Genomic DNA, 24,660 nt, shown 5'->3' with positions numbered 1-24,660 from the left:
GAAGAATGACAACAGCATAAACTGAGAAGGGTGCAGTTATGTGTGTGCCTCCTGGAGAGGCAGCAGACCTGGAGTTTAAAGTACATTTTGCTGTGGGTGCATAGAATCATAGAATAGTTTGGGTTGGAAGGGACCTTAAACATCATCTAGTTCCAACCCCCCTGCCATAGGCAGGGACACCTCCCACTGGCTCAGGCTGCCCAAGGCCCCATCCAACCTGGCCTTGAACACCTCCAGGGATGGGGCAGCCACAGCTTCCCTGGGCAACCTATGCCAGTGCCTCACCACTGTCATGGTGAAGAAATTCCTCCTTGTGTCTAGTGTAAATCTTCCCCTCTCCAATTTATAGCCATTCCCCCTAGTCCTATCACTACAAGCCCTTGTAAGAAGTCCCTCCTCAGCTCTCCCTGTAGGCTCCCTTCAGGTACTGAGAGGTTACTATAAGGTCTCCCAGCGTGACAGTATAGCGTCTGACCCTCTGTGGGGCAGGGCTTCAAGAAGGACTCAGCTCTGTGTGCTGCTGTTCCTGCAGCCATGCTAACAGCAAGTATTAGAGGATAATTTTTCATTAAGAATAGTGGGAGAAGCCAGCCATGCTGATCACCCATGAGAGGCAGGGGCCAGGTGCCTCCTTCCCCTGAAACATCATGTGAGCCAAGCAGTAGCTAATTACAGCGTTTATTATGCCATTAACCTTTAATTGCATAGTCCATAGAACATTAAAAAAAGAAATCCCACAAAAGAATCCCCACCAAACCGTGTCTCAGCATCCCATGTGGTTACATTTTGCTACGTTCTAGGTCTTCAGGCTGATGGCAAAAACTTCATGCATGACCAGGGATGCCCAGGGTAAAAAATCCTGCATCAGGAAACTCATTCCTTGATAGCACCTTTCACTTGATGTCTGCCCTCTGTGTCAAGGGAGGGCTTTCTTAGTGCTGAATGAAATGTAGCTTTAAAGGCCATATTATCTATCAGTGTCGTGGGAGGCATTGAGGAAAAACTGACAACCATACTGTATGTCTCTTTACACGGCCCTGACTCTGTAAATATGAGTTCACATTTAGAGGTGAAGTCCATTATGTTAGACCAGTTCCATTGGTAACAAACCATTTAATGAAAAAGCATTAAGCGAGAGAACTTTTCAACAATAAACATCTTCCTACACTTAGCACTTTAGGTTGCTTAATCACCACTTTGTATTGTTTGGGATATGTATGGTACCAAATGGTACTGAGTAACTGGCAAGCTACTTGTTATTTGTATCGCGTCAAAGAGCAGACTACTTAGTCAGCCCATTCATCTAAATAATTATATATAAGAAATACTTGTGGAAATTAATCCCTCCGTCTTATAGAAATAACCATGGTAATCTGTGTGGAGATAGCAGCTATTACTGCCCACATACTGGTTGGTTTTGTTTCCCTGTCTAACCCTGAGGTAAACAGAGTAACTGGCACAGAATACGAAGCGTTTCCTCTACTATTTAATGGTTTTCAGTGATTTCAGTTGCATTGGCTAGTTACTTCCGCTAAACTATGAAATTGCTCAGGAAGGAACCATTTCAGAATTACTTGAGAGCATGCCAGAAGCATAATGCCTGCATGCATAAAATATATTTTAAAGGGAAAAAATTAAAACTCAGTGGATATTGATCTGCCTCTCTTAAGCTGAAGTTAGCAGCTTCCCATATCAAGTAATTTTAAGGTGAGCAGCTCCTCAGGTTGAGGAAAAGAAAAAAAATAGGTCTGTAAGAAAAACAAAATACCTGTGTGGTTTTATTTTTAGTCTATGAGGAAAAACATATAGGAGGAGGTATCAGATTCTTGGGCTTGTTCTCTAGGGTCTGTGGTAGTTGGTTGTCCAGATTCTATTTTAAGCTCCTTGGTTGTACTTTTCCCTCCAGGTTTCTAGAGGAATTTTTGGTATTCAAGGTCCAGATGTCCAGATTAAGCATACCTGTGGTCTGCTGGTACTTGCTTGTGCACACTTAGAGCATGGCTGGCCTTGGCTCTGCGGGCTCGTGTGTCAGACCTGATGCTAGAAAGCAAAAAGAAGGACTGATATCTGATAAAATGTCACCATTAATGATTTGCTCTCTTGTTATGCAGTTGTCTTCCAGATGAATACATCCTTTGTATTTTCTTCAAATACGAGGGAGTCATTCCTGGTTCCTCTTAGCCTAGTAGGAAAGACTTAGAACGAGCAGGGTACTGGTTGGCCCTGTTGGCCGCAATGCTGTGGCTGGGAATGCATGTCAAAAATAAACAAAAAGCAAACAGGCAAAACAAAACAACCCTGTTTCTTGTATAACTAGTGTACAGTCTGCTTGTCAGTGTTACTCCTAATTGATTCTTTTCAGTGAATGTCCTTCTTCAACTTGTTTGTTTGTTGGTTTGGGTTTTTTTAAGTACTACTTGCCTCTCTCTTTCTCAGTATTGCTGCAGGGTCCAAGCTTTACCTTACAGGATTTGGTTTTACACCACATCTGTGATCTGGGAGAACTGTCTTTGTTCTTGTTGTGAGTGATGAGATTTTGGGGGTGGAGGGCAGAGACACTGCTGGTCTCTGTGTGTGTGTTCATAAGTATAAAAACAAAGGCTCAGGATATATATTTTATATATACACACCCCTACACACACCCCTACACACACCCCTACACACCCCCCCACACACCCCCCCTCCAAATCTGTATTCTCAACTCTGATTCTGTATAGTGGCAACCCTGTATCTTAGAAACATGCTTATGGTCTTGAAAAATAGCCCAACAAACCAACGAAACAAAACACAAAACCCAAGAAGTGCAAAACAAGCTACCAAAAAATCCCAAACAAACAAAACCCAGCAACCTCCAATTCATGGTGCTGGGACTTTCCCAACCCCAGCACTGAGCCCTCTCTGTATATCCAACCGTCTCAAGCCCCATTGGCTCAGCTGACCTGCATGTACACAGCAGGCAGCTTCCTTTCACTTGTCCTTTGCTCTTGCCTCTGACTTGCTTTGCTTTCTGACACATTTAGGTGTTTGGAAGAGCTTTTGGGTAGTGCAGGAGGCCACGGGAATATTTAAACTTTGGACTTCGGGTTAAAAACAAGGTGGGGATTATGAAGATCTTGAGGTGTACATGATGCAATCTAAAATTTTTCTGTATTTGCACATTTCCTATTTCAATCTGAAATGATATCATTGGAATAAAACACTTGGAATAAAACAATTGGAATATGAGGTGGGGGAGTGATCAGCATTGTAGAAAAGATTAATGAAGCATACAGGATATGAAGACAGACTCATTCAGACCAGATACTGAATACAACCTTATGCCCCAAGCGTAGCGTGGCTGCCTGGAAAATTTTACAACTCGCTGATATGATGATATTAAGACTGTAGAGTCATTAGATGGGAGACTGTTCCAAATGGTTTCCCACTTCTGAATTTCCTGGCTGTCCTGAATTACAGGGAGTGAAACTCCTGCCATTACCTCAAATGGCCCAGCAGCTGCCTCACTTTGCACAGGCTGAGGGTGCTGCCAGACACTGCTGTGAGGAAGAGGAATGAAAGGATTAGAACTCTCAGCGAAAGAGACTTCTTAGTTCAGCTACTGAAGAGGTTTACAACACATTGTTTAACCATTTGCATATTGCATACCGTATCTTTTTTCTAGTCATTAATTTATATAGTATTTTCATGGTTTGGGGCAAACGATAATTTTTTGAGGCCAAAACCAATCTTTTCTCCACTGAAGTTGTCCATGGAAGTTTACTTGACTCTGTTTGTGGGCAGGTGTTTGCTTTTACATGGGATAAGGCAGCTTTGTTTGCTTCAGTGTGTGCCTGGGCAGAGGACACTGGCTGGAGGGGCTGTCTTGGGGGATGTGGGATTGCTGACTTCAGGGTTGCTGGGGCTTAGGTCGAGCAGATCTGTAAATGTGTGTGTGCTTCTGCAGACTTTAGGGAGTGGTTTTTCCTGGCTAGAGTAGTAGAAAGTGGAGGAAGAGGGAGAAGGGTAAAGGTTGCTTTCTTTAAAACTTTTTTTTTTTTTTTAATAGTGGACAGTGGGGTTTCCTTTGAGTGTTGTTTGTGCCAGTGCAGAACTATCTTGTCCTGACCCAGGGACAACACTGGGTGTAGCAACCTGCTGCATGCCATGAATTGCAGGATTGGCATGCACCTTATCGTTGTTAACTGCTTACCAGTTGGGTTAGTTTGGGGGGTTTTGTTTTCCTGAGCTGTGAGAAAGGAAGCGCAACAGCCTTTGTATCTTTTCATTTTAGTTAATCTTGTTGCTTTTGGGCCACAAGCTGTTAACACCTCCTTTTTTCTCTGGTTAAATTACTCACCAGTGCTCAGACTGCTTAAGGCAGGGAAGACCATGACCAGTCTGTAAAGCTGCACATTTACTAAGTCTTCTGGTAAAAAATCCCCATATTTTCCCCTGCTGTCAAAAGGAAGAGAAGTTTGGTGTACTGGGGAGAGCAACAGTGAATGTAAATCTGCTCAGCTGGTAGGAGCGATAAGCTTGCCTCCCTGGAAGACTGTGTGCTTTCTTGTAGCATTTTGTTATCTTGCTGAAGATGCCTATTAAGGAGCACTTTGTCCTTTCTGTCTTTTTTTGAACTTCGAACAGTTGGTTGGGATTGATTATAAACCCAGACGCTAATTACTCTGCTGTTCATTTCACTGAACAAAGGTATGTTGGCACACTTCCTTGCTGTGGCCAGAGTTTCTGTGGCAAGATTTTACTTGAAGTAAAATGGTTGAGGAGGAAGCTAAGATCTTACGTATGGAGCTGAGTGAGAAGGGAGGTGTAGAGAACAACGGATTTGTTCAAAATGAGGCTTTTGATGACAAGGAGATTGATACCAGTAACCAAGAAGAAGCGCCCAAAACATGCATTGTTGATGTGGACCCAGCAGCTATGGAGGAGCCAGAGTTGAAGCCCTATGCTGGAATGCCAAAAGAAGTCTTGCTGAAGTTCTCCAGCCAAGCCCGGTACAGAGTCACCCGGGAGATTCTCTTCTGGCTCATAATCGCTGCTGCTGTTGTGCTTGTGTGCGCTACAATTACAATTATTGCTCTCTCTCCAAAGTGCCTTGACTGGTGGCAGGCTAGTCCTATTTATCGGATCTATCCTCGTTCCTTCAAGGACAGCAACATGGATGGGAACGGAGATCTGAAAGGTGGGTGAATTTCTGTTCTTGGTACGTGCAAAGCTGTGTAGCAGTTGTCTCTGTGTGTGTATATATATATAAAACCAGCATACAGTCCAATAGCAAAGGCCACACGAATGGAGAAGGGAAAAAAAGTTGTCTTACTAATCACTAATGGCAACTCACATTGTCATTAAAAGATCTAGGGGTTGATTGCTCCAGTTGCTAGGTCTAAACCTGGAGTTAGAATGGGTGTTTAAAGGTGGTGCTGAGAGGTCATAGCAGCACAACTGCTATCAGAGTAAAATATCCCCACAAAACTGAGCTCAGTTGGGAGGTTGGCTGGTGCTGAGCACTTCGTCATGTTAGGTTGGCTGCAACCAACATGGGGAAAGTGAGAGAAATAAAAGGAAAAATGAGAGAAATAAAACAGGGGAGAGAAATGTGTTTCTATGTTTTGGTCATGGTCTGGGTATTTCTGAGTGCTTATGAATGCATTGAGAAGGGGTACTTGATGCTAAGAGGGAATGCCACTCAGCTGAGACTGTTTCAGAAGGGGAAGGCTCAACACCGTAATGGACAATAAACTTCTAAACAAGAAGCTTTAGCTGTAATATACTGTACCAGCAGGAGAAGAGAAGAAACTTCCTGTAGTTGCATGACAGCTGTAATATGTCAAGAAGATGGAAGAGATTTGGGTTTAAAAAAAAACCCCAACAGTACCAAACCCAGTCCACAAAAAAACCTACTGGACTAGGGGTCATAGTAATGAAAAAAAACCAACCAAAAAAAAATGCAAGAGACTTTTCTTAACAACAGGGAAAACCTTGGATCTTTGCATCAAAATTATGCTTCCCTTTGCGTGATCCAAGGATCAATGAATTGCTGTTTCTTGAAATGCGAAAGCAATGCTGTTACTGCATTTAACAAAATATAAGAGTCTATTTTCAGAAGTGAATATTAAATTTATCAAATGAAATGTAAATATTTTTAGAATATAGAGTAGGAATTTTCTTTGATCTGGTATTTAGAGTTTTTCAATTCTTGCTTTATCTTCCTTATAAAAGTGGCTTCGAATGGTTTCCGTTCTGTGATCTCATGCTGTCCCTGAAGACACGTCAGGATTGCCTTGCTGCTCCCTGAGATGAGTGAAAACAGGCGACGGTTATGTACCACAGGGATCTGTGTACTGTCTTTGAGAGCTCACAGCTCTCGTATTTCAATGGAAGTATTTTGTCTTTCCTGAACAGATGATGCCCTTTTCTTTTAAACAGGTATCCAAGAAAAACTGGATCATATCACATATTTGAATGTAAAAACAATCTGGATCACCTCTTTCTATAAGTCCCCCTTAAAAGACCTTGGATACGGAGCTGAAGACTTCTATGATATCGATCCCATGTTTGGATCAATGAGGGATTTTGAGAATCTGCTTGCAGCCATACATGACAGAGGTAACCCACAACATCTCCAAGCACAATGACTCATTAAAAAGACACTCATATTGTACAGATGTACCCTGTTGTGCTAGGTTATGATTTGAGATTTTCAATTGATGTATCTGGCAATGCCCCCATGGTGGTGTTGAGCAGAAGCAGATGGGTGTGCTAGTTAAAGATTCATGTTAGCTTCACAGCAATGCAAGCTCTGTGATTGCAATTTCCTGGCCTTGGGTAGTGCTGGGGGCAGCACTGAAGGCGTGGGGAGCTACAACTGCAGTGTCAGGCTGCTGTACGTCCTCTACAAGTCATGGTCCCCTCCAAGGACGTTCATGGGTGGTGGACTGACATACTGTCCATGCTCCCTGGTGCACATGAACATGGGCTTCAGTAGTCTGGAGGATCAAGGCTGAGGTATAGTTATTTCTGGCTGAATTTTCACAGAATCACAGAATCACAGAATCACACAGAATCACAGAATAACCAGGTTGGAAGAGACCCACCGGATCACCGAGTCCAACCGTTCCTACCAAACACTAAACCATATCCCTCAGCACCTCGTCCACCCGTGCCTTAAACACCTCCAGGGAAGGTGACTCAACCACCTCCCTGGGCAGCCTGTTCCAGTGCCCAATGACCCTTTCTGTAAAGAATTTTTTCCTAACGTCTAGCCTAAACCTCCCCTGGCGGAGCTTGAAGCCATTCCCTCTTGTCCTGTCCCCTGTCACTTGGGAGAAGAGGCCAGCACCCTCCTCTCTACAACGTCCTTTCAAGTAGTTGTAGAGAGCAATGAGGTCACCCCTCAGCCTCCTCTTCTCCAGGCTAAACAACCCCAGCTCTCTCAGCCGCTCCTCATAAGGCCTGTTCTCCAGCCCTTTCACCAGCTTTGTTGCTCTTCTCTGGACTCTCTCCAGAGCCTCAACATCCTTCTTGTGGTGAGGGGCCCAGAACTGAACACAGTATTCGAGGAGCGGTCTCACCAGTGCCGAGTACAGAGGGAGGATAACCTCCCTGGACCTGCTGGTCACGCCGTTTCTGATACAAGCCAAGATGCCATTGGCCTTCTTGGCCACCTGGGCACACTGCTGGCTCATATTCAGTCGGCTGTCAACCAACACACCCAGGTCCCTCTCCTCCAGGCAGCTTTCTAGACAGACTTCTCCCAGTCTGTAGCACTGCATAGGGTTGTTGTGCCCCAAGTGCAGGACCCGGCATTTGGCCTTGTTAAACCTCATGCCGTTGGACTCTGCCCAGCAGTCCAGCCTGTTCAGATCCCTTTGCAGAGCCTCCCGACCCTCCAGCAGATCGACACTTCCACCCAGCTTAGTGTCGTCCGCAAACTTGCTCAGGGTGCACTCGATGCCTTCATCCAGATCATTGATGAAGACATTGAACAGGGCTGGACCCAGCACTGAGCCCTGGGGAACCCCACTTGTCACTGGCCTCCAGCTGGATTTCACACCATTTACCACCACTCTCTGGGCCCGGCCATCCAACCAGTTTTCCACCCAGGAGAGTGTGTGCCTGTCCAGCCCAGAGGCTGACAGTTTCTCAAGCAGAACGCTGTGAGAAACTGTGTCAAAGGCTTTGCTGAAGTCCAGGAAGACCACATCCACAGCCTTTCCCTCATCCAGTAGCCGGGTCACTTTGTCATAGAAGGCGATCAGGTTAGTCTGGCAAGACCTGCCTTTTGTGAATCCATGTTGACTGGGCCTGATCACCCGGTTCTCTTGCATGTGCTTCATGATAGCACTCAAGATCACCTGTTCCATGACTTTCCCTGGCACTGAGGTCAGACTGACAGGCCTGTAGTTTCCTGGGTCCTCCCTGCGGCCCTTTTTGTAGATGGGCACAACATCAGCCAGCCTCCAGTCCAGTGGGACTTCCCCAGTCTTCCAGGACTGTTGGAAGATGATGGAAAGGGGTTTGGCCAGCACATCCGCCAGCTCCTTCAGTACCCTAGGGTGAATCCCGTCCGGCCCCATAGACTTGTGACTGTCCAGTCGGGCTAGCAAGGCTCTGACCACCTCCTCTTGGATCACGGGAGCCTCATTATGCTCCTCTAGCTCCTGGGTTTGTACACAGACGGAACGACCCTCCTTACGACTAAAGACTGAGGCAAAGAAGGCATTAAGTACCTCAGCCTTTTCCTCATCCCCTGTTACTGTTGTCCCTTCTGTGTCCAATAGGGACTGTATGGTCTCCCTAGTCCTCCTTTTATTATTTATATATTTGTAGAAAGATTTTTTGTTATCTTTCACTGACTTGGCCAATCCAATTTCTAGCTGAGCCTTAGCCCTTCTGATTTTTTCCCTACACAATCTCACTTCCCTCCTGTAGTCCACCCAAGAGGCCTGTCCCTTCTTCCAGAGGCCATAAACATTTCTTTTCTTCTTGATAACCCTCAAGATCTCTCTATTCAACCAAGCTGGCTTTCTCCCCTGCCGGCTTTTTTTCCGGACCACAGGGATGGCTTTCTCCTGAGCTGCTAGGACCACCCCTTTGAAGAGCTCCCAGCCCTCCTGGGCTCCCTTGCCCTTGAGTACTGTCTCCCATGAGACTTCACCAACCAGCCTGCTGAAGAGATCAAAGTCTGCCCTCTGGAAATTTAATGTTACGGTCTTGCTAACCACCCTCTTCACTTCACCTAGAACAGAAAATTTTATAATCTCATGATCGCTTAGTCCTAGGCGTCCACCTACCGCCACATCCCCTACAAGGCCTTCTCTGTTCACCAACAGGAGGTCCAGGAGGGCACCTTCCCTGGTTGGTTCATTCACCAACTGTGCAAGGAAGTTATCTCCCACGCACTCCAGGAACCTCCTAGACTGCTTCCTTTCTGCTGTGTTGTACACCCAGCAGATATCAGGCAGATTGAAGTCACCCACCAGAACGAGAGGCATCGATCTAGAGATTAACCCCAGCTGTTTATAGAAGAGCTCATCAGCTGCTTCTCCTTGGTTGGGTGGTCTGTAACAGACTCCCATCACAAAATCTCCCTTCTGGTGGGCTCCTCTGATTTTGACCCACAGGCACTCAACCTCCTCATCTCCACAATCCATCTCAGTGATGTCCAAGTCCTCCCTTACAAAGAGGGCTACCCCACCTCCTCTCCTACCCTTCCTGTCCCGTCTGAAAAGCTTATACCCCACCATAGCCGTACTCCAGTTATATGAGTCGTCCCACCACGTTTCCGTGATGGCAACGACATCATAGGCCCCTTGCCCTACGACAGCTTCCAGCTCTTCCTTCTTATTTCCCATGCTGCGTGCATTGGTGTAAATGCACTTCAGCTGAGCTGCCGAGCCTTCAGCCCTCCTAGAGGGAACAGGGTTCGTTCCCAACTGCCTGGTAACTGGAGTAGTTGACACCAGAGTGCCTGCATCTCCCTTAACACCCCGAGGTGTGTTCTCCCCCACTTTTTGTGCGGTGAGGTACTGGTGGTCCTCGCCCGCGCACCCTCTCCCAATCACCAATTCCCCACATCCAGGCTCGTTCCTGTCTAGCCTGGGCTCAACCCCCTCCCCCTTCACATCTAGTTTAAAGCTCGATTTATGAGCTTGGCTAGGTTTCTGGCAAGGGCTTTAGCCCCCCCAGGAGACCCATGTGTCCCGCCCTTAGCGAGAAACTGATGACTGATGGCTGCTTTCTGGAGAAAGCAAGAAGGCAATTATAGGGTTGAGAAGGGGACACATGCTTCCTTCCTGCAGTTGTTTCCTTGGTTGGTGCGTTTATGCCTTAGACCAAATGTTTCCTCAGGTGTTTCCCATACAGCTGTTCAACTGAATGGAAAATGGTTTGCCAGTCAAACCGTTTGGGATTTCAAAAAACACCCAGTGTTTAAGAAGCGTGAGGAAGAACATGTGTTCCCTGATGCTACACTGGTGAAATGCCTTTCTCACCTGGGAGATGGGAGACAGAGTTACTGGAAGTGGTTCATAACAGCAGAAATCTATTCTAGCTTTTCTTCTCCCTTCTTTCCCCCGCCCCAGCAATGGGCAGGGGGGGAATGGTACCAGCAAGATTTGTCAGCTTCTTGCAGGCTCATTAGGCTAACTGCACCAGTAATCTGGGTATTTTTGTTTGTGATAGTGCATTCCCATATTACTAGCCATGGGGCTTTGCTGGCACAAAATGTAATGTGCTCATCGGCTGCTTGAGCCTAAACCCTGCTGGCAGGATCCCTTCTCTTTTGCCAGACCTCTGGGAAGGAAGAAGCCCAAACGCTTCTGATACTTCATTAGAAAACAAATGTTAGATTTGTCTTAAAAGGTTTAATTTAAATTTTTTTAAATGATTGTTTTGTTTTGTTTTGGTTTTTTTTGTAAGGGTTAAAAGTGATAATGGATTTAATACCAAACCACACAAGTGACAAACACCAATGGTTTCAGCTGAGCCGCAATCGGACTGGGAAGTACACGGACTACTACATCTGGCAGGACTGTGTACAGGCTGCTGGTTCAGTCACTCCTCCAAACAACTGGGTAAACATGGGAAGGGACATGTGCAAATCCGAAGCTGGATGCAGGTTGCCACGTAGTAAAAGCAGCTGTGACATGATTTTCCCAATGTACACTGGGTTAAAATTATAATGAGAGGTACAAACAGATGTCACTAGATGAGTTAGTGCAGATTAAGATTTAAACCAGCTCAGGGCAGAAGGGTTGCGACTTCAAACAGAAATTAGAAAATTACTTTTTTCTTCCCTCAGTGTTATATCTTCACTCATTAAACAAACTAAAAAGGGATAGTTGTATGCGAGTTGTTTACACTCACCCCCTTTGGTGTCTAGGAACTCTGCTTTGTAACTTCATCTCAGCTCCTCTGAATCACAGTTGGTAGGGAGGGAAGCAAACTGTATTCTTGGCTTTTCTCCTTTTTCAAATATATTTATTTGAAATTTGAACTGATGAGTGCTTGATTAGGAACTGGTATATTCTGAAAACTCAGGTTGGAATTAATATTTGCTACCAGCTAGTGTAATTCCTCTTAGTCTTAAGAGCTATCATAGTTTTTGTAATCTTTCATTACAGAGATGATAAAGTTAACTTTTTCAAATGCTTACTGTTGCTGGTGCTTCGAAGGGTTAATAACTGATCACAGAAAGCTCTAAGTTAAGTAAATCTATTTTTAGGAAAAACAATTCCAAAATAAATGTTCCCGTCTACTTTTTCCCTCTATTCTGAATAATTCCCAGTAAAAGTCTACTTAAAACAAAAAAAACAACAACAAAAAAACCCAAACAGAACATTGAACAAGAAATAAATGGGTGAAGCATGACTAAAGGGAGAGCAACTAGCAAGGAGGAGGAAATGTAAAACATAAATACCAAAATCTACTCAAAATTTCATCAATTGATTAGGCATTTTGTTCTTTCATATATGCTTGTAATGCACCACATCTTAAAGTATGCATAGGAGTAAATGTTTGTTAAATTGAGAGTTCTGATTATTTCCCCCCTCCTGTATATGAGCAGGTGAGTGTCTTTGGGAATTCCAGCTGGCAGTTTGATGATGTGAGAAAGCAATGTTATTTTCATCAGTTTGGCAAAGAACAGCCAGACTTAAATTTTCACAACCTTGCTGTCCAACAAGAAATCCATGTAAGTATATTGCCTGCTGCTCTCTGTGCCAACAGCAGAGCAGCTTTTTCTGCACTTAAATTCTCTGATTATTTGTGCTACGCAATTTATAGTCGGAATTAATTCAAGGATTGTGGTGTATGCGAACAATTGAAACAAAAATGTGTCTTGACAAACATTTAGTTTATAAGCAAAATGCAAGCTTTATCTTGTAATGCTTCCAGTGTGGGAGCTACTCTTCTTCAAGTCTATTTAATTTAAAATCAAACAAGCACACACAAAAATCCAAATATAGTTGTTCTTGAGTAAAAGTACTGTCAGTGGGTGGCATTGCAGTCTTCTGGATTTTAAGAAGGCACAACTATTGCTTTTTTTGCTGGTTTAAGTCCCTTGCTCTCACAAGTGCCTGGCTAGATCTTCATATGATTTTGGACAAGGCTATTGCACTTCAGGAGGAGCTCCCTTTCCTGTTCTTTTCCCACTAAAGGCTATCCTAAATTTTCTTTTCTTCAATGCCTCAGGAGTCCTCTGCTTTTCAGCTTCACCTTGTTTGCCAGCTGTTTATACTTAGCTCTCTGTGAACCAAACCTGTCCTTCAGCTGAAATAGCTTTCTTCCACCTTGTTTATGCTTATTTGGTTTTCAGCTCTGACAACATCCCCTTTTAGCTTTTGTTAAGCTAGATGAATTGAGGTGGTTTTCAGTCCTTTCTGAAGTGAGAAACTCTCCATGCCTTTGTTTAGCCACTGCTTGTTCTCAGCACTTCTAGGCTGGGGTTTTCTCAAATGTGGATAGCCAGAAGTTAACAAATTTAACAGAATCTTGTATGATGGCACAGACACTTCTCCCTCTGTGTCTCAAGATTGATGATACTTGCTTTTAAGTTCATCACTGCTGTCTGGAAGCAGTTAACTGCTTTCAGCTCTAGTCTCCATCAGGAGGCAAGGATGAAGGCGCTTAGCACATCTGGATGTTGTATCAAGGATAACAATTAATGGAAGGATTGATGTGGAAGGCCAAGCAGCTCTTGCACTGAAGACTGTGCTGAAACAGAGGTGAATCACTCAAGAGTAGAGAAGTTTTTATCTCTGTTGATACAAGGAGCTGTTAATTAGCCAGTTCAATGTGGGGATGACACTTTGTTTTAGCAGAGAGAGGTTTGCCTTTTCAAGGAAGTGAGATAGCACTGATTTGAATGTCAAGGAATGCCTGAGCTTGTAGCCAAGGGGGAGATAATGAGTTTCGATCTGTCTGTACCTCTGATGAATTCACAGGGGAGACAGACAGATGGACAGCAGTCACTGTGAGAGTGCTTCACCTAGGCAAGGTGGTGCTCTGATGAAACCTCATGCTGTCTGCATCAGAATGTAGAATTCATTAAAATGTGGGGAAGTGGCCCTGAAAATGGAGAGTCCAACAATTACTGGTTTGGGTTTTTTTTCACTTTTAGGTTATACCCCATCAAGTAGAACAGCTACCTCCAGTGTTTTGATTTGATACTTCAATGTTTCCTACTTTGTACTGTTGAATTTTGGCACATTTCTTTGGAGGTAGTCTTCACAGCTACCCGGTTCTACTGTGGTGGTCTTGCTGTCCCTCTGGGAACTTTCCCCTCACTGTGGGTACTGCATGTGCACGAAGAAAGACTTATAGTTGTATTTGTTAATTAAAGCAAGAAATGAGACTGATCCTTGAAGAAATCTATTAATAACCTCTCTGTGCCTTGGTGCTTCCCTTAATGCCACTTGGCCACTTATTTCCATTCATACCTTTTTCTCCTAGCATTGCACATAGTTTTCAATGGTCCTGACTAATTATTCTTTTTGAACGGTACCTGATATATCAGTGAAAATCCAGTAGCGAATAGATGCTGCATTTCCTATGAAATTAAATGAAAACCAGTAAGTGTGGCCTGCAGCAGTTTCCAAAGACTGATTTTATGTGAACATCCTTAATTGCTCCAGCACGTTAATCTTTGCCTAGTATTTTAATTCAAAATCTTGTTTCAGAAGGTTAGGGCTCTGGGACTGAGCCAGAAGTGAATCGACTTTACCAGAGAAGCTTGTCTTTGGTTTAGCCAAAGGGAGTTGTGGAAGCAATGGAACTTAGCAGCCGTTGTGTTGTAGCTTGCATAAATAAAAGTAGATCAGTCCGAGTGAGCACCTTGTCAGTGCTTGATAGCTGCATTGCTGATAGTTGGTGTTGTTTTTCTGATGAGCACATGCATAAGCACGAATTAATTTCTATCGGATTCAGTATTGGGCAGACACCATAGTGAGAGCTGCTGCTTTCAGAATGACTTTACGAGAAAGTACAACTCAGTAAGAGGAGACTTTTTTGCCAAACTAAAATTTGTAAAGCTTGAGTGTGGACTAGTTCTATTCCAGCCTATTGGGGCAAATGTACTTCATACACTTTCAAAATGGGTATAAATGGGTATAAACTGGAGAGGGGAAGATTTACACTACACATAAGGAAGAATTTCTTCACAATGAGGGTGGTGAGGCACTGGCACAGGTTGCCCAGGGAAGCTGTGGCTGCCCCATCCCTGGAGGTGTTCAAGGCCAGGTTGGATGGGCCCTTGGGCAACCTGGTCTGGTGGGAGGTGTCTTTGCCCATGGCAGGGGGGTTGGAACTAGATGATGTTTAAGGTCCCTTCCAACCCAAGCTATTCTATGATTTTATGAAAATGGCAATTCAATAGCTGTCATTTAAAAAATAAAAGTTTCTGTCCTTAGATGAACCTGATCTAAAAGAATGTTCGCAGAAGCCACTCAAGAGGGACTGAATTTTAGAGTTGTTTGTTAAAACTAGAGCAATTAAAACTGTAGTAATATAATAACTACAGAAATATCATAGGATATCATTTTAGTATTAGTGGCTAACCTCTGAATTTGAAAATGAAATTACAGATTGCAGTGAAGTTGGATAATAATTTTTTGTGTTTCTGCAAAATAAGCCTCAACATAAAACAAATAAGCCTCAAAATAAAATAAAAAAAAAATCACATTGGTCAACTGAAAGATAACAAATGTTTAAAGAAAATTGGTGGTGCAAGATCTATGCAGAACAACATATTCTTGCATGTTTGAATCAGGGTGTTCTAATTGTATGCAGCCATGGCAGGTCTTAGAATCATAGAATCACTAGGTTGGAAAAGACCTCTTAGATCATCTAGTCCAACTATTCCTATCTGCCACTAAACCACGTGCCTGATCACCTCATCCACCCATCTTTTAAATAGCTCCAGGGATGGTGATTCAACCACTTCCCTGGGCAGCCTGTTCCAGTGCCCACTGACCCTTTCTGTGAAAAATTAAAGCCATTATGGCTTAAAGCCATTTCCACTTGTCCTGTCCCCTGTCACCTGGGAGAAGAGACCAGCACCCTCCTCTCTACAACCTTCTTTTAGGTAGTTGTAGAGAGCAATAAGGTCTCCTCTCAGCCTCCTGTCCTCCCGGCTAACCAACCCCAGCTCTCAGGCGGTCCTCATAAGGCTTGTTCTCCAGCCCCTTCACCAGCTTCGTTGCTCTTCTCTGGACACACTCCAGAGCCTCAACATCCTTCTTGTGGTGAGGGGCCCAGAACTGAACACAGTATTCAAGAAGCGGTCTCACCGGTGCCGAGTACAGAGGGAGAATAACCTCCCTGGACCTGCTGGTCACACAATTTCTGATATAAGCCTTCTGATCCCTTTGCAGAGCCTCCCTACCCTCCAGCAGATCCACACTTCCTCCCAGTTTGGTGTCATATGCAAACTTGCTAAGGGTGCACTCAATGCCTTCATCCAGGTCTTTGATAAAGACATTGAACAGGGCTGGACCCAGCACTGAGCCCTGGGGAACCCCACTTGTCACTGGCCTTCAGCTGGAGTTAACTCCATTTACCACCACTCTCTGGGCGCGGCCAGCCAACCAGTTTTCCACCCAGGAGAGTGTGCGCCTGTCCAGGCCAGAGGCTGACAGTTTCCTGAGCAGAATGCTGTAAGAAACTGTGTCAAAGGCTTTACTGAAGTCCAAGAAGATACATCCACAGCCTTTCCCTCATCCAGTAAGTGGATCACCTTGTCATAGAAGGTGATCAGGTTAGTTGCCCTCACCAAGAAGAACACTTGGCATAACCCCAGTCACTTTGATGGATGAGATTAGTGACAGCGAGGCATGGTCTCATGAATTCCGGAAGTTACGGACCAGTCCTTTTCTATGCTAGCTGGCATAACATATGTTTTATGTAGTTCCTTGTTTGGCCTTAGAATTACATGATTCACTTTAACTTCTAGTAAAGTTTGAAGCACAAGTCAAAAAATATGTTGTTACATATTAATGCCTAGGAACAGATTTAGGTTTTTTTTTAAATATATAGTGTTTTGAATGGGATGGACTCACTTGGAATTCTTAATTTGTACCTTTGTCTAGAATATTATCAAATTCTGGCTTGAAAAAGGAATCGATGGATTTAGTTTCAGTGCTGTAAAATTTCTTTTAGAAGCAACACACCTCCGAGATGAGCCTCAAGTGAACAAGTCTCAGAATCTGGTAATGTATACATTCTGTCTTTGAGTTTTCCCTGTAAAGTGTATGTTTTTACTCTTTTGGGTTTTAATTAAGGCTTTAGGAAGACTGAGTCAGCCATGTCCCTTGAAGGCAGGTGGCTCCTGGGATGTCTGCAGGAGTGACAAGAAATATATATACAAGAAAGAAGCCCGTGGGCTGAGGGTGTAAGTGACTGAGATGCTCACAAGCAGGAGCACTGCGGATGGGAGCAGAATTGCCCATTATACCCTTTGTATCTCTGTTCTTACAGACACCTTGAATTTTCTGTTTAAAATAATTGCTTTTCAATTCATATTCTAAAAAATCTTGGGATTTTAATAGTTGATTATTTGTCGCTGGGAAGCCCGTGACAGAAGGTAAGCTCAGAACTCTTGCTCCTGTGGGATCCTGTAGCAGTCACTAGCACAAATTTCTTCTACATTGCTAGTACGAATCGGAAAAAACCCAAACCCCTCATCTTGGCAGTATATCACAGTGGGAGGTGGCCAGAGAGATTGAGAAGGATGCACCCTGTTATTTATGCTCTTTGTTTTCACTGAGGCAGTGGCCTTGGTGACTTCCCCAGATGGTACCAGCACCAAGATGCTGTTCCCCTGCTGAGCTGGGGATTGCATAAAACTGATCAGCTCCACAAGTATCATTGCCTGTGTGAGTTACCACAGTATTGTCCATCTTTGCAGCTTTGCAGCCTGCTGTGTGGCTGCAGCATCTACTGTGCTTGCTGCTCCAAATGGGCTGGTTTGGTTAGTGCTGTGGGTAGACTCTCCCTCTCAAAGGATGAGATACAAAATAATCAGCCCTGTGCTACCATATCTTTAGAGTTCCCCACCCAAGCGCAGTTCAGCTCTGCACCGTTAGTTTGGTATGCTACTCATTTCAGTTAAAATTTATCTGGTCTGGTGCATTGTCTCAGGAAAGGACAGGAAGAATTTGGAGAGTTCTGAAATCTAAAATACTGATGAACTAATGGGAAATACGGCATTCTTCATTAAGGGGAGTATCACAGCCTATTCCCAGCTCTACCATGACTACACGACTACACAAGTTGGTATGCATGATATCGTCCGTAGCTTCCGTCAAACCATGAATCAGTTCAGCAGTGAACCTGGCCGATACAGGTAATCATTATAACAGGTTGTGATTTTTTTTTCCTAATATTTGTCACCCTTGTGCTAGCAATACATTTTTTTAATAATGTAATATGCCATAAAAAGTTTTCTTCTTCAAATACAAAGTGGTGCATAGGCTACAGTGTCTCTTCCCCAGTGTGCAAGCAAAGTGAGTTTCCCTTGGCAACTCTACTGTATCTACGCACTGTAAGAAAGTAGAGCAGTGTGGGTGACTGTTCAGACCACAGAGAGACTGTACCTTATCAGCCCTGTGGATGATTTATTGTGTCGTATTAATAGTGAAGGTCATTAATAGTGAAGCACGTAGTCAGAGATTGTTAACATCACAGAATGGTTGAGTTTGGAACGGACCTCTACAAGTCATCTGGTCTGACCCCCCTGCTCATCAGGGCTACCTGGTTGCTCAGGACTGTGTCCAGGTGGGTTTTGAACATGTCCAAGGATGGAGACTCAGCAGCCTCTCTGAGCAACTTGTGCCAGTGCTTGGTCATCCTCCCAGTGAAAAAGTGTTTCCTGATGTTCAGAGGGAACTCTAGTGTTTTCAGTTTGTGCCAATTGCCTTTGGTCTTGTCTCTTGGTACCACTGAAAAGAACCTGGATCTGTCTTCTTTGTGCCCTCCCTTCAGATATTTATATATGCTGATGATACCCGCCTGAACCTTTTCTTCCCCAGGCTAAACAGTCCCATCTGTCTCAACCTTTCTATATAGGAGAGATGCTCCAATTCCTTAATGGCCTTAGTGGTGCTTTTCTGGACTCTCTCCAGTATGTCTGTGTCTCTCTTGTACTGGGCAGCCCAGAACTGGACACAGCACTGCAGGGGTGGCTGAGTAGAGGAGAAGGATCATGTTGTCCTTAAGTTGCTGGCAATGCTCCTACTAATGCAGCCCAGGATAACACAGCCCTCTGTTGCAAGCACAGATTGCTAGCTTGTGTTCAACCTGGTAGACCCCCAGGTCCTTTTCTGTGAAGTAAAGCATGGAAACTGCTGGAATGGAGTGTGTGATTCAGAAAGAGAAGACTTCAGTTAGATCATTACAGCCTTTTGTTGACTCTTGTAGACTTTTTTCCAGAAAGTTCTAAGAAATATTTCTCCTTATCTCCTTGTCTGCTTTATGAAATATTGCTTCTCTGTATCAATCTTTTTTGATGGGAAGGAGGGAAATGAACATAGTTCTTAATACCGTGTGGCTTCTGTTCTCTCCAACACCATTCCTAGCTTCTTTCTGCTCTGTGCAAACCAAGAATGAGCCAAAAAGGTATTTCTGTACTTCTTTGTAGATTTATGGGTTCTGATGGTGATGAAAAGGAAGACATTGAAGCAACAATGATGTATTATGGAACAAGTTTTATCCAAGAAGCAGATTTCCCCTTCAATTTCAACCTAATTAACATGAAAAATCTATCGGGCAACAGTATTTTTGAAGCTGTCAACTTATGGATGAAAAACATGCCTGCAGGAAAATGGCCAAACTGGGCGGTAAGAGTTCTAGACCAACTCTTAAAGGAAGGGCCTGGTCCTATATGTGATAGAAACTTATAGATGATAGTTCCTCTTATGGTGATAGACCCCCCCCCATTGATTGCAGTGTGATTAGCAGCAGCCTGAGCCCATGGCTGGGCTATAGTAGACATCAAGGAGAAACTGAGCTGCCGTAGTTGCAGTTGTTGGCATTGGCCAACCAGCTGGCTGTCATGCCCTTCAATAACAGTTATATCCCCTGTGCAAGGGTGAAAGCAGAGAATTTACAATCGTCTCTCTTGGTCTCTTCAAGGTAGTATGGGGCATTGGCTTAAACTACCAATGAGGATTAACCTTGGCCCTAAACTGACTCAATGCAATGGATTCTGGAAACCTTCCAGCACCAGGGAAGAACACAGCAGGCAGCTAACTTGAAAGCATGCTGGTCTTTGCTAGGAATTATGTTTAGGATGTGCAGGAGATCTTTTCAAAACAAGCACCACCTTCACACAGCAGAGAAAATGGCAGAAATATGAGAAAAATATAGCCATGGGGAGTTATTGTTTCTCATCTCTCCTCACTTCTACCTAGTTGGCTGCTGCAGGGCTTCAGTGTGCTATATTTTTTTGGCAGAATTTTGTACTAGTGCCAAGATAAAGATAATTGCCCTCACAGGCCTGGAGGGGAAAGAAAATAAACAAACAAAACCCCCTACTACCTTGTTAAATTTCACATATGTATGGAATTTTATAATGTATGTTTAAGAGAATGATGTTTCCTTCAGGTTGGAAGCCCTAATGCTGCTCGGATTTCATCTCGGATTGGGAAGGAGTATGTCAATGTTATAAACATGCTGCTTTTAACCCTCCCTGGTACTCCTGTAACTTACTATGGTGAAGAAATAGGCATGGAGAACATTGTGTCAGAAAACGTAAGTGAAGAGCATATAAGCTCTGATCCTTTTGTTGTTCAGTTCTGAGAAACAGAACTTTCAAAAATGCAAGAACAATCCATTGTTTCCTCACTGTTTCGATGGTTTTCTGCATTCCCCATGGCACGACTGCTGGTTAGGAGAGATGTGTTGCAGTCATCCGAACCAAGAGGAACCAGGTTGCTAACTCCTTCCTTCCACAGAAGTAATTCCACATAATTACTATGTCCACGTCCATTATTTCCTGGCTACTACTTAAAGGAAATCAGAATTCATGAGAGAGCATAGCTACAGTCACCATCACCTGCAGAGTGCTTTGCTCTGACTTTGCATAGGCACCTGCCTAAGCTGCAGCCCTCTATAACGTGCCCAAGCTTTGAAGAAGGGGTCTCTACAAAGGGGTGGGTGTACAGACCAAGATTTGCTTAGCGCTGCCTGGTGGCAAGCAGAAGTGGCTTTTGCTTGTCACCCAGGGGATTTTGGTTTGTGTTTTAGATCCCTTTCTAGAAAGGATTTAGCTACCTGAGCCTAGGAACCAGGTGCCTTAGCTCACTTGGTCATTGCTACACAGAATAGAATCATTAAGGTTGGAAAATGTTCTGCCTGCTACGATCATATTTGAGCACAATGAGAACCTGCTCCTAGGGCAGATGGTGGTTTCACTGAGGAAAGTGTCTTCCAGTGAATGAAACTGCCTCTGATGATGTTACCAACGGTGTTGGATAGCTTTGTGTCAAAGGGAAAAAAGGTACTTGAAGAAAGCACAGGATCATTGCCAGGTTTGTCTAATTCAGGTGTGAGGAAATGATTCTCTGATTTAAAAGGAAATCAAATATCATATGCATTTTACTGCTGATAGTCCTCAGAGAAGTGGCTTGCCCTTGGCTCCTCAGGGTTTACTCTCCTTTAGTGGGTAACCTGTGGCTCACATTTGAAACTGCTCTTCACAGTGTCCAGAGAGGAAGATTCCCTGATTAAAGGCTCTCTTAGAAAGATGGAGAGTATTTGCTCAGGGTGTAGTTTTTAGCCTCAGCATTCTCCTCACTCCAGGAGAAGCTGAAAGAGGCAACGATGAAAGGGAGTGTTACCAGTGTTGAAAAATTGGGATTTTTTTTCCCTGCTTTTCAGAACATACTAAAAGGAGAAACCCGTTATTTATAATGTCACAAAGCACAGTGACAATTTCTTTTGTTGAGTTGTTGTTCTGACAGATTGTATTGAAAAGTGCCCTTTCCATGAAAACCAGTTTTTATGGAAAACAAACACTCAAAGTATGTACAAAATATTTTATGCCCTCTTACATCATTAAATATAAGTGTCAGATCTTTTGGCAGCTCCTGAATAACAATGAGGAAGCTTTTTTCCGAATTTTTCTCAATTCAAAAGGAAAACTTCAGACTTTTTAATCAGCTAAAAGCTGGTTTTCAATAAAGTTTTTGCACTTGGAAATAATTTTATCTTTCTAATGCAAACAATACTGTCCAAACTGTACCCCTTGCAAATGTAAGCTGGAAGATTTCTAAGGTGAGAAGTGTGATGCCTACAAATGAACAGATACTGAGTAACATTTACCACTTGCCCTTAACAGCATCTCTTAGGACTCATTACCTCATATGCTCACTCACTGTGTGTCTTGATACTTATCAGAATATCCTAGCTGTCATTAGTAAACTTTTATCCATCCATCTGTTGCAAGGGGAGACAACTCCAGCAGTCAGCTGGGAATTCCACATTTTAACCAGTGATGCTGTATCCATGAGACCATCCATTCTCCTCTGTTTCAACAGGATTACATCTTCCTTATTAAATTTTACCTTAAACCAAAGAGAGTGATGGTAATTGGAAGATGTGAGAACACACTATTCAAGAGTTAACTTTCTAAGACACTGATCACCACTTTATTTTCTAGGTGACCTTTCCGGAGAAATCCCCCATGCAGTGGGATGGCCAAGTTAATGCTGGTTTTACTGAAGGCAACAGTAGCTGGTTACCTGTTAACTCTGACTACCAAAGTGTAAATGTTGAAGTAGGTATCTATGTGGGATAAACTAGTGGTCTAAAAATATTTTAATGTACCTGTTTTGCTCTGACATCTTTTTCATAGTGGAATAGGCAGAGACAACAAACTCAAGGGGAGAAGAAGCGCTGAATCATCACAATTGTTATTAGGAAAAGGAAATCCTTGCACCAGCCAGGAGTCTACTTTATCTCTATTCATTTAAGCAGAGCAACTGCAATTATGTAGATGCGATCTTTAAGACCCCTTTAATAATTTTAATATTAAATTGAAATCAGGTCTTTTATTTTTTTTTTTCATTTCTATTCCTATAGAAAGCACCAGCCTTGTAACAACAACATAACATACAGCATCATGAACATAAGTAGAGCAGTGAATCAAATAGATTTTGCTGGTCTGCATTGCTGACCAGAACTGAAGACAGAAAAAAGTACATCTAAGACAGGGAAATTATAAAACACAAAATAAACCTGGTGATTTCAGTAGGTTAGACTCAAAGTTCAGTATCAAGCTTTGAAGGCTTTCTCCTGAATGAATCATATTACAAGGGCACGCAGGGAGGAAGAAATAGTGTTAGTACTGGGAAGATTCTGTCAGGCCTGATAATCTCTGTCTCTGCCACCCCACAAATGCCAAAGAAATGCATGAGAAAAAGCAGTTTTTCAGTGGAATCAGCAGACAAATTTGAAGAGAATTGTCAAAATGTAATTCCAATAGATGCACTCTCAGCAGACTGTGGGTGTGAGAGGTAAGAAGTAACACCTTCAGTGCAAAGAAATAACCCTGTTTATGCTGACTGTTGCAGATCCAGATGAGCCGGTCCAACTCAACCCTGAATTTGTACAGAGAGCTAACTTTACTTCGCAACAATGAGCTCCCCATTCAGCGAGGGTGGATGTGCTACATCTGGAATGACAGTAATGTTTTTGTGTACGTGAGGGAACTGGATGGGTTAGACAGAGCCTTTATGATGGTTCTCAATTTTGGCCACGAATCGACAATAGACCTGAAAGCTATAGTTCCTAACCTTCCATCTGAAGCTATTGTAAGACTAAGTACTAATTTTAGCAATGCTGGTAAAGCTGTCAATACTAAACTAATTAAAACTGAAATGGGAGAAGGCCTGGTCCTTGAATATAAAACAACAAAGCCTGTTCATATTATGGAAGCTTTTCAAGGAAATTGTTTTGTGGCAGAAAAAGCTTGTTATTCCAGTGCCTTCAATTTACTCTACATAAACTGTTAAGTGCAGGAGTAGAATAACCACGCTTTCATGTTAATTTAGAAAATGATGGTTTCAGAGAAATGCTAACAATTTTCAGCTTTCTTTGGCTTCTCCTGAAAATCTGTCCTGTTTAAGTGTGTGTATTTTTGTGAGGAAAGGCAAGAATTATTTTCTGGGTGCCTCCCCTTACATTTGCTGGTCATTAAGAGCTCCCCTGGAGTCCAAAGCCTGTGACAGTTCATAGTAACTTCTAAAAAGTCCGTAGATCTATAAAACTAACTTACTCTAAAGGGGTGACCCTGTATTTGTTAAAATAGGTAAAAGCAAGCCATAACAACACAAAGTTGCGGCGCCTTACCTCTTTTCTCAACTCTTAATTGCTTTATCCTCAAAGTTAGTGAGAAAACCAAAATCTAGCTAATAAGTCTAATTCTACACTCAGAAACTGCATTTCCAATTGTTTTCCTGCCCTTGTGCTGATTTTGAATACATATGCATCCTCTTATTCTTTCTCCTGCCTTAGGGTTAAGGTGAGGTGCGCACACATTAGTTCAGAGTAAACAGCTGAAACAACTCTATTGAATGTCAATCTTATTCGTGTTTTTAGATTTGCATTTGGCATGCCCACAGTGGCTGATGTGACACAAAGGAAGGATAAGTATTAGATGTGGTACAGTCTGGTTTGGACATGGGGGGGAACTCTGTTTTAGTTTGAGGACCTTATGGCCGCAGAGTGTATTTTCCACCAACTGCTTGCACCAGTGGCTGCCCCTAGGTGTGTGCACCATGCATCTTAAGCAACGTGTAGCTGGTTGGTGCCTTGCTCAGAGGTCAGCTAAGCTATGAATCAGGCTGCTTTAGTAGGGATGTTCTATATGTTTTATCCACTGGAGAGACTGACATCTCCTGAAGCATTCGTCTTGTCTTCTGAAGGGACTTTGACACCTCCTTTTTAATATTACCATGCTAGTTAAGGTAACGGCAAGATTTTCAATCTGCTCACGTGAAAGAGTTCTTCTTGAGAGTCCATTTCTTCCTTCCAGTTTGTTCAATCCCACCATGTGATCAGTACGCTGTGGCTGCTGTGTAGCTAGGAACAGCAACAGTCATAATCAACTATGTATGGGAATTAAGTTTTAGAAGACCACACATTTTGAAGTCTCACAATTTAAAATCC

The 24,660-nt window shown here is 43.3% G+C and overlaps 1 protein-coding gene across 1 annotated transcript; it reads left to right on the top strand.

Moving 5' to 3' along the window:
* The first annotated feature begins 4,492 nt into the window (after positions 1 to 4,492).
* SLC3A1 (solute carrier family 3 member 1) lies at positions 4,493 to 23,587 on the top strand. Its single transcript, XM_069852645.1, has 10 exons — positions 4,493 to 5,176; positions 6,421 to 6,600; positions 10,915 to 11,069; positions 12,062 to 12,187; positions 16,581 to 16,700; positions 17,712 to 17,836; positions 19,130 to 19,328; positions 20,095 to 20,241; positions 22,151 to 22,267; positions 23,064 to 23,587. The coding sequence occupies exons 1-10, from the start codon at positions 4,750 to 4,752 to the stop codon at positions 23,502 to 23,504; spliced, it is 2,037 nt and encodes a 678-aa protein (XP_069708746.1). The 5' UTR covers positions 4,493 to 4,749; the 3' UTR covers positions 23,505 to 23,587.
* Positions 23,588 to 24,660: the final 1,073 nt, after the last annotated feature.

The sequence above is a fragment of the Phaenicophaeus curvirostris genome, chromosome 2 (genome assembly GCF_032191515.1).
Source record: "Phaenicophaeus curvirostris isolate KB17595 chromosome 2, BPBGC_Pcur_1.0, whole genome shotgun sequence".
Classification (NCBI taxonomy): domain Eukaryota; kingdom Metazoa; phylum Chordata; class Aves; order Cuculiformes; family Cuculidae; genus Phaenicophaeus; species Phaenicophaeus curvirostris.
The sequence above is the reverse complement of the archived record's forward strand: the minus strand, read 5'-3'. Positions and strand labels throughout refer to the sequence as shown.